Source organism: Ostrea edulis, chromosome 8 (assembly GCF_947568905.1).
Source record: "Ostrea edulis chromosome 8, xbOstEdul1.1, whole genome shotgun sequence".
Lineage (NCBI taxonomy): Eukaryota > Metazoa > Mollusca > Bivalvia > Ostreida > Ostreidae > Ostrea > Ostrea edulis.
In genome coordinates, this window is record NC_079171.1 from 54,411,217 (window position 1) to 54,426,216 (window position 15,000).

The 15,000-nt window shown below is 35.8% G+C and overlaps 1 protein-coding gene across 1 annotated transcript; it reads left to right on the forward strand.

The window, feature by feature from the left end:
* The first annotated feature begins 1,067 nt into the window (after positions 1-1,067).
* LOC130049750 (sarcoplasmic calcium-binding proteins I, III, and IV-like) lies at positions 1,068-12,417 on the forward strand. The gene is made up of 5 exons (XM_056147715.1): positions 1,068-1,080; positions 4,854-4,921; positions 5,510-5,647; positions 6,121-6,354; positions 10,766-12,417. The coding sequence occupies exons 1-5, from the start codon at positions 1,068-1,070 to the stop codon at positions 10,886-10,888; spliced, it is 576 nt and encodes a 191-aa protein (XP_056003690.1). The 3' UTR covers positions 10,889-12,417.
* The last annotated feature ends 2,583 nt before the right edge of the window (positions 12,418-15,000 follow it).

A 15,000-nucleotide genomic window follows, 5' to 3' on the forward strand; every position in this document is an offset into this window, starting at 1 on the left:
GACAAGTATGGAGGCGAAAGCTATTTCGTCGGTATTGAAAAGGTTTGAATTTAATATCAAGTTAAAAACCGAAGAGCAGAGTGTAAATTCTTTCTGCAACAATATGATTTTCCTTTCTTTGTCGAAGTGGCTCGAGTAACTACATTTTCGCGCTGATTGTCAATGTTTAGGCTTTTCATTAGATCCACCTACGAGATCTCGCGAAAACAAGCATGGCGGAGCAGACGAAGAATTTTGCATGTTGTACATTATAATTAATGAAAAACACCTTTATTAGACATGCCCGAGCACAAAGTTGGTACTCCTTTTGGTGTAAACAACATTTGGGACTAATACACAGAGTTCATTATCGGTTATTCATAAAATTATTTTGCACCATTACGGAGATCCTATGGAATTGTAGCCCTATCCCGAAAACGTCAGAATAAAAAAAAATGGATAGGGCTACATTATTGCACCTATCCCGAAAACGTCAGAATAAAAAAAAAATTGGATAGGGCTACATTATTGCACCTATCCCAAAAACGTCAGAATAAAAAAAAATTGGATAGGGCTACATTATTGCAGCTAAATAAAAGACAACTCATTACGTTAATGTAACACAACAAACACATTTTCACTTCGAATATTTCCAATTCAGGCATGCAATTTTACATGTATAATTTCCTTGAGTTTACAAATTTAGTGGAATGTCTCCTTCGAATGCGAACATTCATATGTGTCGTATTATCATGTTTTATCACAGGCACTGGACCTAAATTTTTCATTTTTATTTTATAAAGATATTAACCCCCTCTCCTTTTTAAATAACCCCCCAATGTGTACCATCTAAAAACAATTCAGTGGCGTATTTAAACGCAGTGCATCCGGTGTGCGGCCCTCTAAATTTTTCAAATTTAAGGTAAATTAAATCATGGTCTCTTGTATAGAAAAAAAACCCATAAAAGAGGGAATCATTTCCCCCCTTTACTTTCGAGAAATGAATGGCAAGATCTTTTGATTTATTGTTAGTTTGTTACTTTTATAAATACATGTATGTGTCATGTTATTAATTTCACCGCGTTAGAATGACAGAAAACAGTAAATATCACTACACAGAAGACATATAAAACCAACAGTCTGGTACAACAATTTACTACCAGATTGTTAACAGGCACTGTCCCTTGGTACTCCCTGTAGTCAGGTCAACATATCATGTTTTTATTCTCTCATATAACGTTATTCTCTTTTATATAAGTATTCTAATCTTCCTGCTTTAGACATAAAACATTCAGAACAACTGGATCCTGCGTGTAAATATGTAATATACTTGCATGCTGTATTCAGTAAGATGATTTTGAACAGTGTAATGTGATACTGCAAATACATGTCTTTGCATTCTACACATTTCCTTTACTTTACAATAGTAAGCTGTCTTGGTTACTGGGAGTACAAGACCAACGGTCTGGTACAATAAATTTATTACCAGACTGTTAATAGGCATTGTCCCTTGCTGCTCCCTGCAATCAGGTCAACATAATGTGGGTTTTTGTTTTTATTCTTTCATATAATGCTATTATTCTCTTTTATATAAGTATTCACACGACACTATCATTATCTGCTATCCCAGTAACTGTTATGTGAGGCAGTTGAGGTATTCTATTTATCATGTTGTTAATTTAAATCTTGTCTGTAATCAGTATTTCATATATAATTATAGATATGTGCAGTGCAGAAGTGTGAACTCTGTCAGTATTACCAGTAGTACTTCTAATTGATTGTTATTTATTTTCATTGTTATAATTAATTGCCTGTTAACATGTACATGCCCCCCGAGGGCCCTTGATTGGTGAATAAACTATAATTATTATTATAAAATCTATAGATTAAGGGACTTCCCCCTTCGCCCTGGACCCACTGGGGGTCTTAAGGCGGCCTCCAGACCCCCTGCTTCATGAAGCTGTACCCCTTAACTTATTCCTGGGTCCGCCCCTGAATATTCCGTTTGGTTGAATATTTATACATTTAGAGTCAATCAGAAAAAAAAGCATTTTGTTTTGTGCAACAAAAAATACAAACCTTTGGTTTTTGGCACAGGTGCTTGGGATCATGACCCCCCCCCCCCTCCGAATATAACCTACATGCGTTGATTGAATTGTGTTTTGTTGAAAATCTCTCTAACGCATGTCAACAATGTCTTGCACATCACAAAAGTCCAAAATAACTCAAAATTAGAACTTTTCAAAAATTACCCTCATTGGATATCGTAACAGAATATAATAGATGTTGTTTTTCTTCTTAATCAGCATCTTTATTGCCTTTAGATCGGCTAGGTGTTACTATGCATGCACATATAGAAGGAAAGGTGTGCCCCACCCTATCCCAACACCACCGCACACACCCCATCTGACCCCCCCCCCCCCCCCCCACATACATACACACACCCGATATTGGTAGATGAGACTAAATAGGTCTGCCTATTCTTAGTCGTACGCACCTCCAGTTGTAGAATATTTTGTGTTATTCCCGAAAATAGGTTGGGAGAATTGTACGTAGTGACCCTCCCTCCGCTGTAAAAGATTCTGAGTTCTCTTATCAAGCGCTCGCCCTAATGGTGAGGATGTTGGCAAAGGGGCAGCAGGGGCGGCATTCACCGTCCAAATAATCTTTCAAACAAAGGAGAAAATTGGTAACGGCGATATCTACCCATTGGAGTGGCGAGTATAACGGCGATCTGTGGTCAATGGAGAGCTATTGTTTAAAGAGACGTATGAATGTCTATTTACCTGCACCCGGCGCACGCGCAAACAATAAGCAGGAAGGTTACAAATGCATTGAATATTTCTGTAGTCACCAACGACTTTGTGTCAGCACGGGATGGACGGAGATTCATTTTGGACGCTTTTATCCCTCTCTCTACCGTATTGGTTAATAAGACTGATAGCGCATAAAAACAGGACTACGCAAAAGGAGTGCCTTTTAATCTTTGAAACTACGGACATAAGATATATGGTTTATATATTATACATTTTTAAAATTTTCTTTATTTTTTTTTAACTAGATAAAAATCAATTAAGAAAATAGAAGCATAAAATTTATTTGTGAAGTTTTAGTAGTATTTTAAAAGATACATCAACTTATACATTTAGAATTTTCTATTTTTGACTCTAATCCAAGAGAGGGGTCGTAATATAAGAATATATTTCACAGAAAAAAAAAGTTGCAAAAATATGCACTTATATGACCTTTGACCCCGTAAACCTCTCTGATGTCATGGGATACCATGACAAACTTTATTTTAAAAAAAAATGTTCCCTATCAAATTCCTAACAAAATTATGTTATATGCCTACCCAAATCGGGGTACATATAGATTTATATCGATTTTTAAAAATGTAGTCATTTAGTCTTTAAAACCTTCTAAAATGTGCTGATAGAAAAAGGGTTAAAGTGCAATAAAACAATGTATCTGATTTAATGAGACAGATTTTATTTTTTTTTTAACTTGTATAACTTGCGTGTTTATTAAATGTTTGTTAACTTTTTTTACCAGTTGGTGATTTTCAGACAATAACCCAATGGGAAAAATATCGAATATCTGGTGGAAATCTGAATTTAAGTCAAAACACAATAGTTATACCTCCTATCAACCCAGTTTGCCTCCCCAATTACTTGCCCGCACTCCTCTTTAAATGGTAGTACTGTCAACGTAGTAGCTGTGAATGGAATTGGAAATGATGGATTGAACCCGTAAACCGAAGGATCAATCCAATGATTTATATCTAAAAAAAATATCGTTAATTGCCCCTCCCCTACAAATGAACAATGTTGAGATATTTTAGCGGAAGTATTCACTTGTTATTTACGTTGTGTATCTCGTTTACTGGGGGGGGGGGGGGGTGTTAACTTTTGTTTTTTGCTTGTCAAAAATTAGAGGGGGTAAGATCTAACAGAAGTATTGATGAATTATCCAACATTCAAAGGCCCTTGCGTAAGGTCAAAACCTTTGTGAACCAACCTCTTGATACCGATTTCCAAGCACGGGTATTTTGCAACATTGATCTACACAGATTCATAAACTCTTATTTACATCAAAATTAAAATCAGTGTTTATAAGCGTTGAACTTAGACTATACCAAAAAGCAATGTATATCTTCGCTGTAGAACTCTAGATCTCTGAGAAAATATTAGGATAGATCAGAGAGCTACAGATCCACCCCTTATAAAAACCTTCGATTTACAGCGCACAAAAAGCTGCGCACGGTTGAGGCATTATATCGTTGTATTCTTGAGTTGCTGTCTCATAAATTTAATATCAAGAAATTCTTAACATATTTTCCTACTATACCTGTGTCTAAACATACCTTTAACTATTCAAGCCCCATACGACCTGAAAACTCCCAGCTTTAAATTATTTCGTTTGTTGACGTAGTCTACTATTTATATATCATAGAAATATGTCATAGATATGTCATAGAAAACACTGCGGCTGTTACTACAGGGTAGCCTACTATTTATATATCATAGAAATATGTCATAGATATGTCATAGAAATATGTCTTAGATATATCATAGAAATATGTCATAGATATGTCATATAAAACACCGCGGCTGTTACTATAGGATAGCCTAATATTTATATATCATAGAAATATATCATAGATATGTCATAGAAAACACCGCGGCTGTTATTACAGGATAGCCTAATATTTATATATCAGAAATATGTCATAGATATGTCATAGAAAACACCGCGGCTGTTACTACAGGTAGCCTATTATTTATATATCATAGAAATATGTCATAGATACACTGTATATCATAGAAAACACCGCAACTGTTACTACAATGTAGCCTATTATTTATATATCATAGAAATATGTCATAGATATGTCATAGAAAACACTGCGGCTGTTACTACAGACTTTGATTTGGCGAGGCAGGTAAGTTATGAGTCCTTGACCTCTTGGTATAATAATGCTGTCTTCTAGTCGTGCCCAATCATGGCAGATCGAGTTCAAACACAGTTTAGTTTTATAATCATAATGAAAGGTGACGATATCGAACAGTGATCAATCTCATAACTCCTATAAGCAATGCAAAATAAAGAGTTGAGGAAACACGGACCCCTGGATATACCAGAGGTGGGACCAGGTGCCTAGGAGGAGTAAGCATCCCTTGTCGACCGGTCTAACTCGCCGTGAGCCCTATATCTTCATCAGGTAAACGGATTTATCCGTAGTCAAAATCAGTGTGCCAAGAACGGCCTAATATCATAACCTATACATGTGAGTATTAACAGTAGTAAATGCTTTGTATTTTTTCAAACATATTCTTGTGAATCTTTTAACGTGAATTTCATTTGAATCGCTTTTCATGTCAAATTAACGTCATTTTCACGTGAGATTCGTGTGGAATAATACATGCAAAATTGATTCACGTAAAAAGCACGTGACGTAACTTTGCCTGTGTACATTATTATTTTCAAGGTTATCAAACTGATTTAAATGACCGCAATTTTATTCCCGTAGAAAATTTGCGAGATGAGCGGTTGGAAACTAGGGACAGAGAAGTATGTGAAAACACATGAACTGTTTGTAACCATATGGAGGAAACTACAGGACGAAGGAGATGAAAATAATGATGGACTCATCACAACTGAGGAGTGGGTAATGTCACGATCAATTTAATGTAAAGCTACTATTTCATTCGCAAATCATAAAACATATTTAGGTGTTAAAATTCCTTATTCTTACAGTATCAAATTATACACAATCATTTGACTTCCAATGTGTATTCTATTATTTTTATTTTTCAAATACCAAGAGTCAAATTAATTTTCAAGAAATTTTAGACACCCTGCCCCCACCCCCACCTTCGTAAAATCCTAAATTCGCCTATCTAAATAAGTAATAAAAGCATTTTTTATTATACTACTATAATTTATACTGAATGGAAACAGACGTAATGTACGTAAATAGGTGTTTAGCCTTTCGTGTTACCCTACCTATAGAAAGAGATAAGGATAAAAAAAAGTCCACTAAAGGCAATTCTATATGAATCAGGGAACGCGAGTACAACTTTGTTTACTCAGATCACTATCCAAAATGTAATCAAATCTCTCCTTCGATCTATGTAACAGCTGAGGATGTGGGAGAAATTCAATGAGCACTGTATGAAAGAAGCGAATAAAGACGATGAGGTTCCGAGTGAACGGAAGCTTCCCGAATGGCTAGAGAACTACATCCGGTACAAGTTTGACCTCTTCGACAGGACTGGAGATGGGTACTTGGATTGTGACGAGTTTGAGTACGTCCTCGGAGATTTTGGCGTCCCGGCTAAAGATGCACGCTCAGCTTTTCTCATGATATCACAGGTTAAGTACGAAATACACAACAGATGTCGCTTCAGGTCAAACTACACAACAGATGTCGCTTCATGTCAAAATACATAACAGATGTCGATTCATGTCAAACTACATAACAGATATCGCTTCATGTCAAACTACATAACAGATGTCGCTTCATGTCAAAATACACAACAGATGTCGCTTCATGTCAAACTACACAACAGATGTCGCTTCATGTCAAAATACACAACAGATGTCGCTTCATGTCAAACTACACAACAGATGTCGCTTCATGTCAAACTACACAACAGATGTCGCTTCATGTCAAAATACACAACAGATGTCGCTTCATGTCAAACTACACAACAGATGTCGCTTCATGTCAAACTACACAACAGATGTCGCTTCATGTCAAACTACACAACAGATGTCGCTTCATGTCAAACTACACAACAGATGTCGCTTCATGTCAAACTACACAACAGATGTCGCTTCATGTCAAAATACACAACAGATGTCGCTTCATGTCAAAATACACAACAGATGTCGATTCATGTCAAAATACACAACAGATGTCGCTTCATGTCAAAATACATAACAGATGTCGATTCATGTCAAAATACATAACAGATGTCGATTCATGTCAAAATACACAACAGATGTCGCTTCATGTCAAACTACACAACAGATGTCGCTTCATGTCAAACTACACAACAGATGTCGCTTCATGTCAAAATACACAACAGATGTCGCTTCATGTCAAACTACACAACAGATGTCGCTTCATGTCAAAATACACAACAGATGTCGCTTCATGTCAAACTACATAACAAATGTCGCTTCATGTCAAACTACACAACAGATGTCGCTTCATGTCAAAATACACAACAGATGTCGCTTCATGTCAAAATACACAACAGATGTCGCTTCATGTCAAAATACACAACAGATGTCGCTTCATGTCAAACTACATAACAAATGTCGCTTCATGTCAAACTACACAACAGATGTCGCTTCATGTCAAAATACACAACAGATGTCGCTTCATGTCAAAATACACAACAGATGTCGCTTCATGTCAAACTACACAACAGATGTCGCTTCATGTCAAAATACACAACAGATGTCGCTTCATGTCAAAATACACAACAGATGTCGCTTCATGTCAAAATACACAACAGATGTCGCTTCATGTCAAAATACACAACAGATGTCGCTTCATGTCAAAATACATAACAGATGTCGATTCATGTCAAAATACATAACAGATGTCGATTCATGTCAAACTACACAACAGATGTCGCTTCATGTCAAACTACACAACAGATGTCGCTTCATGTCAAAATACACAACAGATGTCGCTTCATGTCAAAATACACAACAGATGTCGCTTCATGTCAAACTACACAACAGATGTCGCTTCATGTCAAAATACACAACAGATGTCGCTTCATGTCAAAATACACAACAGATGTCGCTTCATGTCAAAATACACAACAGATGTCGCTTCATGTCAAACTACACAACAGATGTCGCTTCATGTCAAACTACACAACAGATGTCGCTTCATGTCAAAATACACAACAGATGTCGCTTCATGTCAAACTACACAACAGATGTCGCTTCATGTCAAAATACACAACAGATGTCGCTTCATGTCAAACTACACAACAGATGTCGCTTCATGTCAAACTACACAACAGATGTCGCTTCATATCAAACTACACAACAGATGTCGCTTCATATCAAACTACACAACAGATGTCGCTTCATGTCAAAATACACAACAGATGTCGCTTCATGTCAAAATACACAACAGATGTCACTTCATGTCAAACTACACAACAGATGTCGCTTCATGTCAAACTACACAACAGATGTCGCTTCATGTCAAACTACACAACAGATGTCGCTTCATGTCAAAATACACAACAGATGTCGCTTCATGTCAAAATACACAACAGATGTCGCTTCATGTCAAAATACACAACAGATGTCGCTTCATGTCAAAATACACAACAGATGTCGCTTCATGTCAAAATACACAACAGATGTCGCTTCATGTCAAAATACATAACAGATGTCGATTCATGTCAAAATACATAACAGATGTCGATTCATGTCAAACTACACAACAGATGTCGCTTCATGTCAAACTACACAACAGATGTCGCTTCATGTCAAAATACACAACAGATGTCGCTTCATGTCAAAATACACAACAGATGTCGCTTCATGTCAAACTACACAACAGATGTCGCTTCATGTCAAAATACACAACAGATGTCGCTTCATGTCAAAATACACAACAGATGTCGCTTCATGTCAAAATACACAACAGATGTCGCTTCATGTCAAACTACACAACAGATGTCGCTTCATGTCAAACTACACAACAGATGTCGCTTCATGTCAAAATACACAACAGATGTCGCTTCATGTCAAACTACACAACAGATGTCGCTTCATGTCAAAATACACAACAGATGTCGCTTCATGTCAAACTACACAACAGATGTCGCTTCATGTCAAACTACACAACAGATGTCGCTTCATATCAAACTACACAACAGATGTCGCTTCATATCAAACTACACAACAGATGTCGCTTCATGTCAAAATACACAACAGATGTCGCTTCATGTCAAAATACACAACAGATGTCACTTCATGTCAAACTACACAACAGATGTCGCTTCATGTCAAACTACACAACAGATGTCGCTTCATATCAAACTACACAACAGATGTCGCTTCATGTCAAAATACACAACAGATGTCGCTTCATGTCAAACTACACAACAGATGTCGCTTCATATCAAAATACACAACAGATGTCGCTTCATGTCAAAATACACAACAGATGTCGCTTCATGTCAAAATACACAACAGATGTCGCTTCATGTCAAAATACACAACAGATGTCGCTTCATGTCAAAATACACAACAGATGTCGCTTCATGTCAAACTACACAACAGATGTCGCTTCATGTCAAACTACACAACAGATGTCGCTTCATATCAAACTACACAACAGATGTCGCTTCATATCAAACTACACAACAGATGTCGCTTCATGTCAAAATACACAACAGATGTCGCTTCATGTCAAAATACACAACAGATGTCACTTCATGTCAAACTACACAACAGATGTCGCTTCATGTCAAACTACACAACAGATGTCGCTTCATATCAAACTACACAACAGATGTCGCTTCATGTCAAAATACACAACAGATGTCGCTTCATGTCAAACTACACAACAGATGTCGCTTCATATCAAAATACACAACAGATGTCGCTTCATGTCAAAATACACAACAGATGTCGCTTCATGTCAAAATACACAACAGATGTCGCTTCATGTCAAAATACACAACAGATGTCGCTTCATGTCAAAATACACAACAGATGTCGCTTCATGTCAAACTACACAACAAATGTCGTCTCATCTCGCAGTATCTATATTTCCAATGATTCTGCCTTTCATATCTTTACCAATATTGTAAGGACAGACATTTCCTCATAAATACACTGCAGTTGAGAGCAATGCGCGTATGAATCTTGATAAATATAGTACGTATATCTTAACGCCTGGGAAATGAAAGTAGAATGTAAATATAAAAGGTAAATTTCAATTTTGACACTACATGAGTGCATCATCTGTAACGCCTCACTCCGGTTAATGACGTCATGACGTCTGCCGACGTGAAGCATCACAGTTCATACCCTCATGTGTTTTCAAAATGAATTTCTTTATCGGTAGGGGATTGCTTGGCTCTCAATTAGCCTGGTCATGTGTCTATATCTGTTCACCTCTGACAAATATAACGTACATTAGAGTTGTGATTCTTGACAAGGGATAACGTCCGATGGATGAAATGGATACTAGTATTTATCTTTGTTCTGGATTGGATTGGAAGAGTCGGAAGACTTTTAGAGCGGAAGTAGTACAGTAATGTTATATATATATAATTGAGAGATACTCCGCCGTGTCAGACTTAAACACGGGATCGCACCTGCAACCTTACAATATATATATTATCAATCCCTACCATTTACCGACATATACCAAATATAGGTCCCCTCTCGGAATATGAGTTTTGTGTTGTACAGCCTACAATATGAAGTTATTTAACGTAGCGGATAGTTGACGGACTATTTTACATTTTTTTTTTTTTAGAAAACGGATATTCATATCATGATTTATATGAATGAAGATTTTGACGCTTTTTATTTTTTTTGGATTAATTTCATATCATCCGCAGAAATAGAAAATATTCCCTACAATGTATATACCAATTAGGAAATGCTTTCTACAGAGACGTAAATACAACGAATTGATCAATCATATACCGAAATTCGCTGGTATATTGTCTCTGATGATGTGAGAAGTTTCGGGATACCATGTTACATATGTGTCCTCTGTTTGTAGAACAATGAGAAGAAAGTCGACTTGGAATACTACAAAGAACTGTGTACAGACTACTTCCGGTCAAATGACCCTAGTGCACTTGGAAACTTTATCACAGGGAAATTGTTGTTTGGCGACACGTGATTATCCAATGCATTCAAGGGGAAACAACTCCAATAAATCAGTGTATCACCTTAACATTATACTCAGTCGGTTTCCTATGTACACACTGCCTTAAGGTGGCTCACTACACTAAAGCTTATACTCTGTATGACAATACGTCACAAGATGGAGATTTAAATGTTTTATGAAATTATTTGTATTGATCGATCTGTTTATCTATCATCGTAGCTCAATGGTTAAAGCATTGGGCTGGTGTCAAACCGCAGATCTCGACTTCAAATCCGCCAGAGTTTTTTTGTTGAAACGTGTTGAAATATATATATATTGAAAATCATGTTTTTATCCAAATTTGCATATGTTCTGCCTTTTTGACATATATCCATATTGTATATCATATAATATACATGTATATATATTATGAATAAATCAATTTGTGCTGATTCGAGAAACTATTTCAAGATATAGTGAGCCACCTTAATGTAACACGTGTTATGCGCTGACGTAACAGCATTATTATTCTTCCATGCTGTGATTCATACTTCTATAAATTCATTGACGCCTCCGAATTTGAATATTTGCTTTGACGTTGCGGTGCAAATGCATACATTTATTTATGTACGTAAGTGTGTAAGGCCGTATGTATGTGTGTATGTATGCACTTGTGTGTACATATCTCATTTCCATTCTCGATGACCATGTAGCGTGTGACAGCGTGGCGAGAATTATAGACTTGCTTTGCTTAGATGGTCGAGCAGTCTAGCGCGCTCGTTATACATGCTGCTAGGGGATTTGGTTCCGCAGGTCTTGAGTTCAACCTCGGGTAGAGGCGGTATATATATAGAGAAGATCCTTCAAAATATTAGAGCAATGTTGATTGTCGTTAGAATATATGGATGTGTATATGTATATTTGTATATTATATATGTAAATGTGTGTATGTATGTACATATTGTATGTATGTATATATTGTATGTATGTATATAGTGTATGTATGTACATATTGTATGTATGTATATATTGTATGTATGTACATATTGTATGTATGTATATATTGTATGTATGTATATATTGTATGTATGTATATATTGTATGTATGTACATATTGTATGTATGTATATAATGTATGTATGTATATATTGTATGTATGTATATAGTGTATGTATGTACATATTGTATGTATGTATATATTGTATGTATGTACATATTGTATGTATGTATATATTGTATGTATATATTGTATGTATGTACATATTGTATGTATGTATATAATGTATGTATATAATGTATGTATGTATATATTATATGTATATATATATTGTATGTATGTACATATTGTATGTATGTATATATTGTATGTATGTACATATTGTATGTATGTATATATTATATGTATGTATATATTGTATGTATGTACATATGGTATGTATGTATATATTGTATGTATGTATATATTGTATGTATATATATATTGTATGTATGTATATATTGTATGTATGTAAGTACTTCTCTGTGTGTGTATGCATTGTAGACTGAAATAAACATACACAATATTTTCTTGCTCATATTTCTGCGTTCTTTACAGACACAGAATTGTTATGAAATGAAAGATGGGCGAGTATACAGGTTTTGGTTTAGGGCTATCGCATTGTATCGACGAACACCCCCCCCCCCCCCAAAAAAACAAAAAAAAAAAAACCTTGAATTTATACTAAGCTGCATGGTTTTACATTAAGTCATTGTTTGTTCACACTCGGTACTGTCACTTTCCGTGTGGTTATCAACTGACGCTGGGCATGATGAACTGTGAAGGAAAAATCATCTGATACCGCAGGGCGGCGAACACGAGTTATCTCATCATAGGGGTATACGAGTTATCCTTCGTGCCAAATGTAATATACAGAAATAGTTCTCAAATCAGTAGGACTAAATTTCAGGGGCGTAGCTTCGTTAGAATCGAGTAGGTACAAGCCTACACAATTTTTTCCTTTTCAAACGCATTTTTGTCCATAAATGTTTGGGAAAAAATGTATTCATAATATATTTCTAGTTTTTAAAATCGGATATAAAATTATTATTCCATCAGGCCTTTTCTTTTTATAATGTATTCTAGATGATATAAATAATGGTTATATATTTTGTGTAAAAGATTAGGAAAAGTCAAATATTGATTTTTTTCATCCATGTTTTCAAAGGAAGTCAGCCATTATGCGGATGTAGGGTACCTCCTTAATTTAAGATAAGCTTTGAGCGACGCTGGGTGGAATTAGGCCATATTAGGTAAATGAGTCCAAAGGCGTCGGCAAATGAGCGACGGTCTCCGCCCCAGTAAGACTGCAAACATAAAATTTATCAAAAAACAAAATTAGAGAAAGTTGGTAACGGCGCTATCTGCTCATTGGAGCGGCGAATATTATGGTCATCGGAACGAGAGCTCAGTCCGTAGTTATTCAAGGGAATGCATGAATTAGCAAAATACTTGCGATCAACAAAACTTTGTCTAAGATAGTCTCTGCTAATAATAATGACAATATATTCAGTGATAGTGAGAAATTGAGTAAGTGTGTCAGGCACCCACACTTTGAATATGTCTACGTTCAATTAACAGGCAGTAAGCGTTTCTTCAGCCCCAAATTCGAGTCTGATTTAACAATTCCGTTTTTCAAAACTCTTCTTGTAATATACATATGTCCTAAACTGAGTATCTTGCAGTAAAGCAGAGAAAACTAATTGCTGTTGATTTCTGCTGGCGGTCAACATGCGTGTAAATTACTCCGCGGACCTGCAGCTGTTCACAAATGTTTCTATTTCGACAGTAAAATGAATTTCATGGAAAATTGACAGTTTTTTAGTTTGTAATTGAATTATAAGCATTAAATATATAAATTAATTTGTTCATGGAGAAATGTGTATAAAAACGAATCGCAAACGTTTTTATAAAGTTTGCGATTCGGTTTTTTTTTTTTTTTATACATTTCTCCATGAACAAAACAATTTATATATTCAATCCTATTATGATTTTACACACAATAGACATTATTTCCATTTAATGGATACAAAATATGGCCGGTTTAGGATTGTTAACTTTTTTAGGCCGTGACAGACAGTCGTTAAAACAGGTAGTGACAGCTCCATCACGAAACGCTCGGCATCAGGTGTGAATGTCACAGTCCCCCGAGATGAACTTAAAAACAGATGCCCCGTGTCACCGTAGGTGTGTCACGATTAAGAACCCCCACTGCTCAAACACTGCGTAGAAACGGACTAGGGTAAAGTACGCTACCCTAGTCCAATATGGCGACAGGCAAATACGCTTCCACTTTTCTCTTTAAAATATTGATGCTTTCTGTCTTGAGTTCTAAATTTATTTTGTACCAATTAAATAGGTAGTGTTGGTTCTAAATGGCTATCTTGAGAATTTATTTAAATTGGGCGTATTTAACAAGAAAACCCGCCTCGAAAATTTGCTACAGATTAGAGTAAAATTTTTGGAATGTTAATACACAATTAGCGCAAAGTTTTTTCGCTATCTTGAGTTCGAAATTTATTTTGGTGTGTATTTTACGAGTTTTTTTTCGCGATTAGGAAAAAGTTATCTATTTACATTCAAATATGCCATGTTTTTATTCTATACTTCGTTTTATAATTGATATGGAACTGTGAAAGCTTTTAATTAAAGGAAGTTTATGCGAACAAAGTTTGATAGACGTACGTATAGAGGTCACACTAATTATATAAATAAAACTTTTTTCTTACATCAAATGAATAAGAATTCAAGTTGCGTGTAATCATAAAATGTTAGTAATTTTTTTGACAGTATATCATATTTTTTATTTCATGTCCGTTATTTTTGTCACGTGGAGAATATAATGTATTTATTTAATAATCCGTCGTGAAATTGAGGTTTTCCTTGGTGTGCAGTATTAAAGGTGCATGTTAATTCTCTGTGAATGTCACCAACATTAAATGCGTTTTCCAGTAGGACAATAGAGATCACAAACAAATACGCGTCTCTTGCAGATTGGTAACTGAACTCCAGCGGTAGCTCAGCGATATTTGAAAGCATTCGCTTCGTAACCGGGAGGTCGTGAGTTCAAGCCCCGCTCGTGTCAAAGCCACATCAAACCTATGACGTA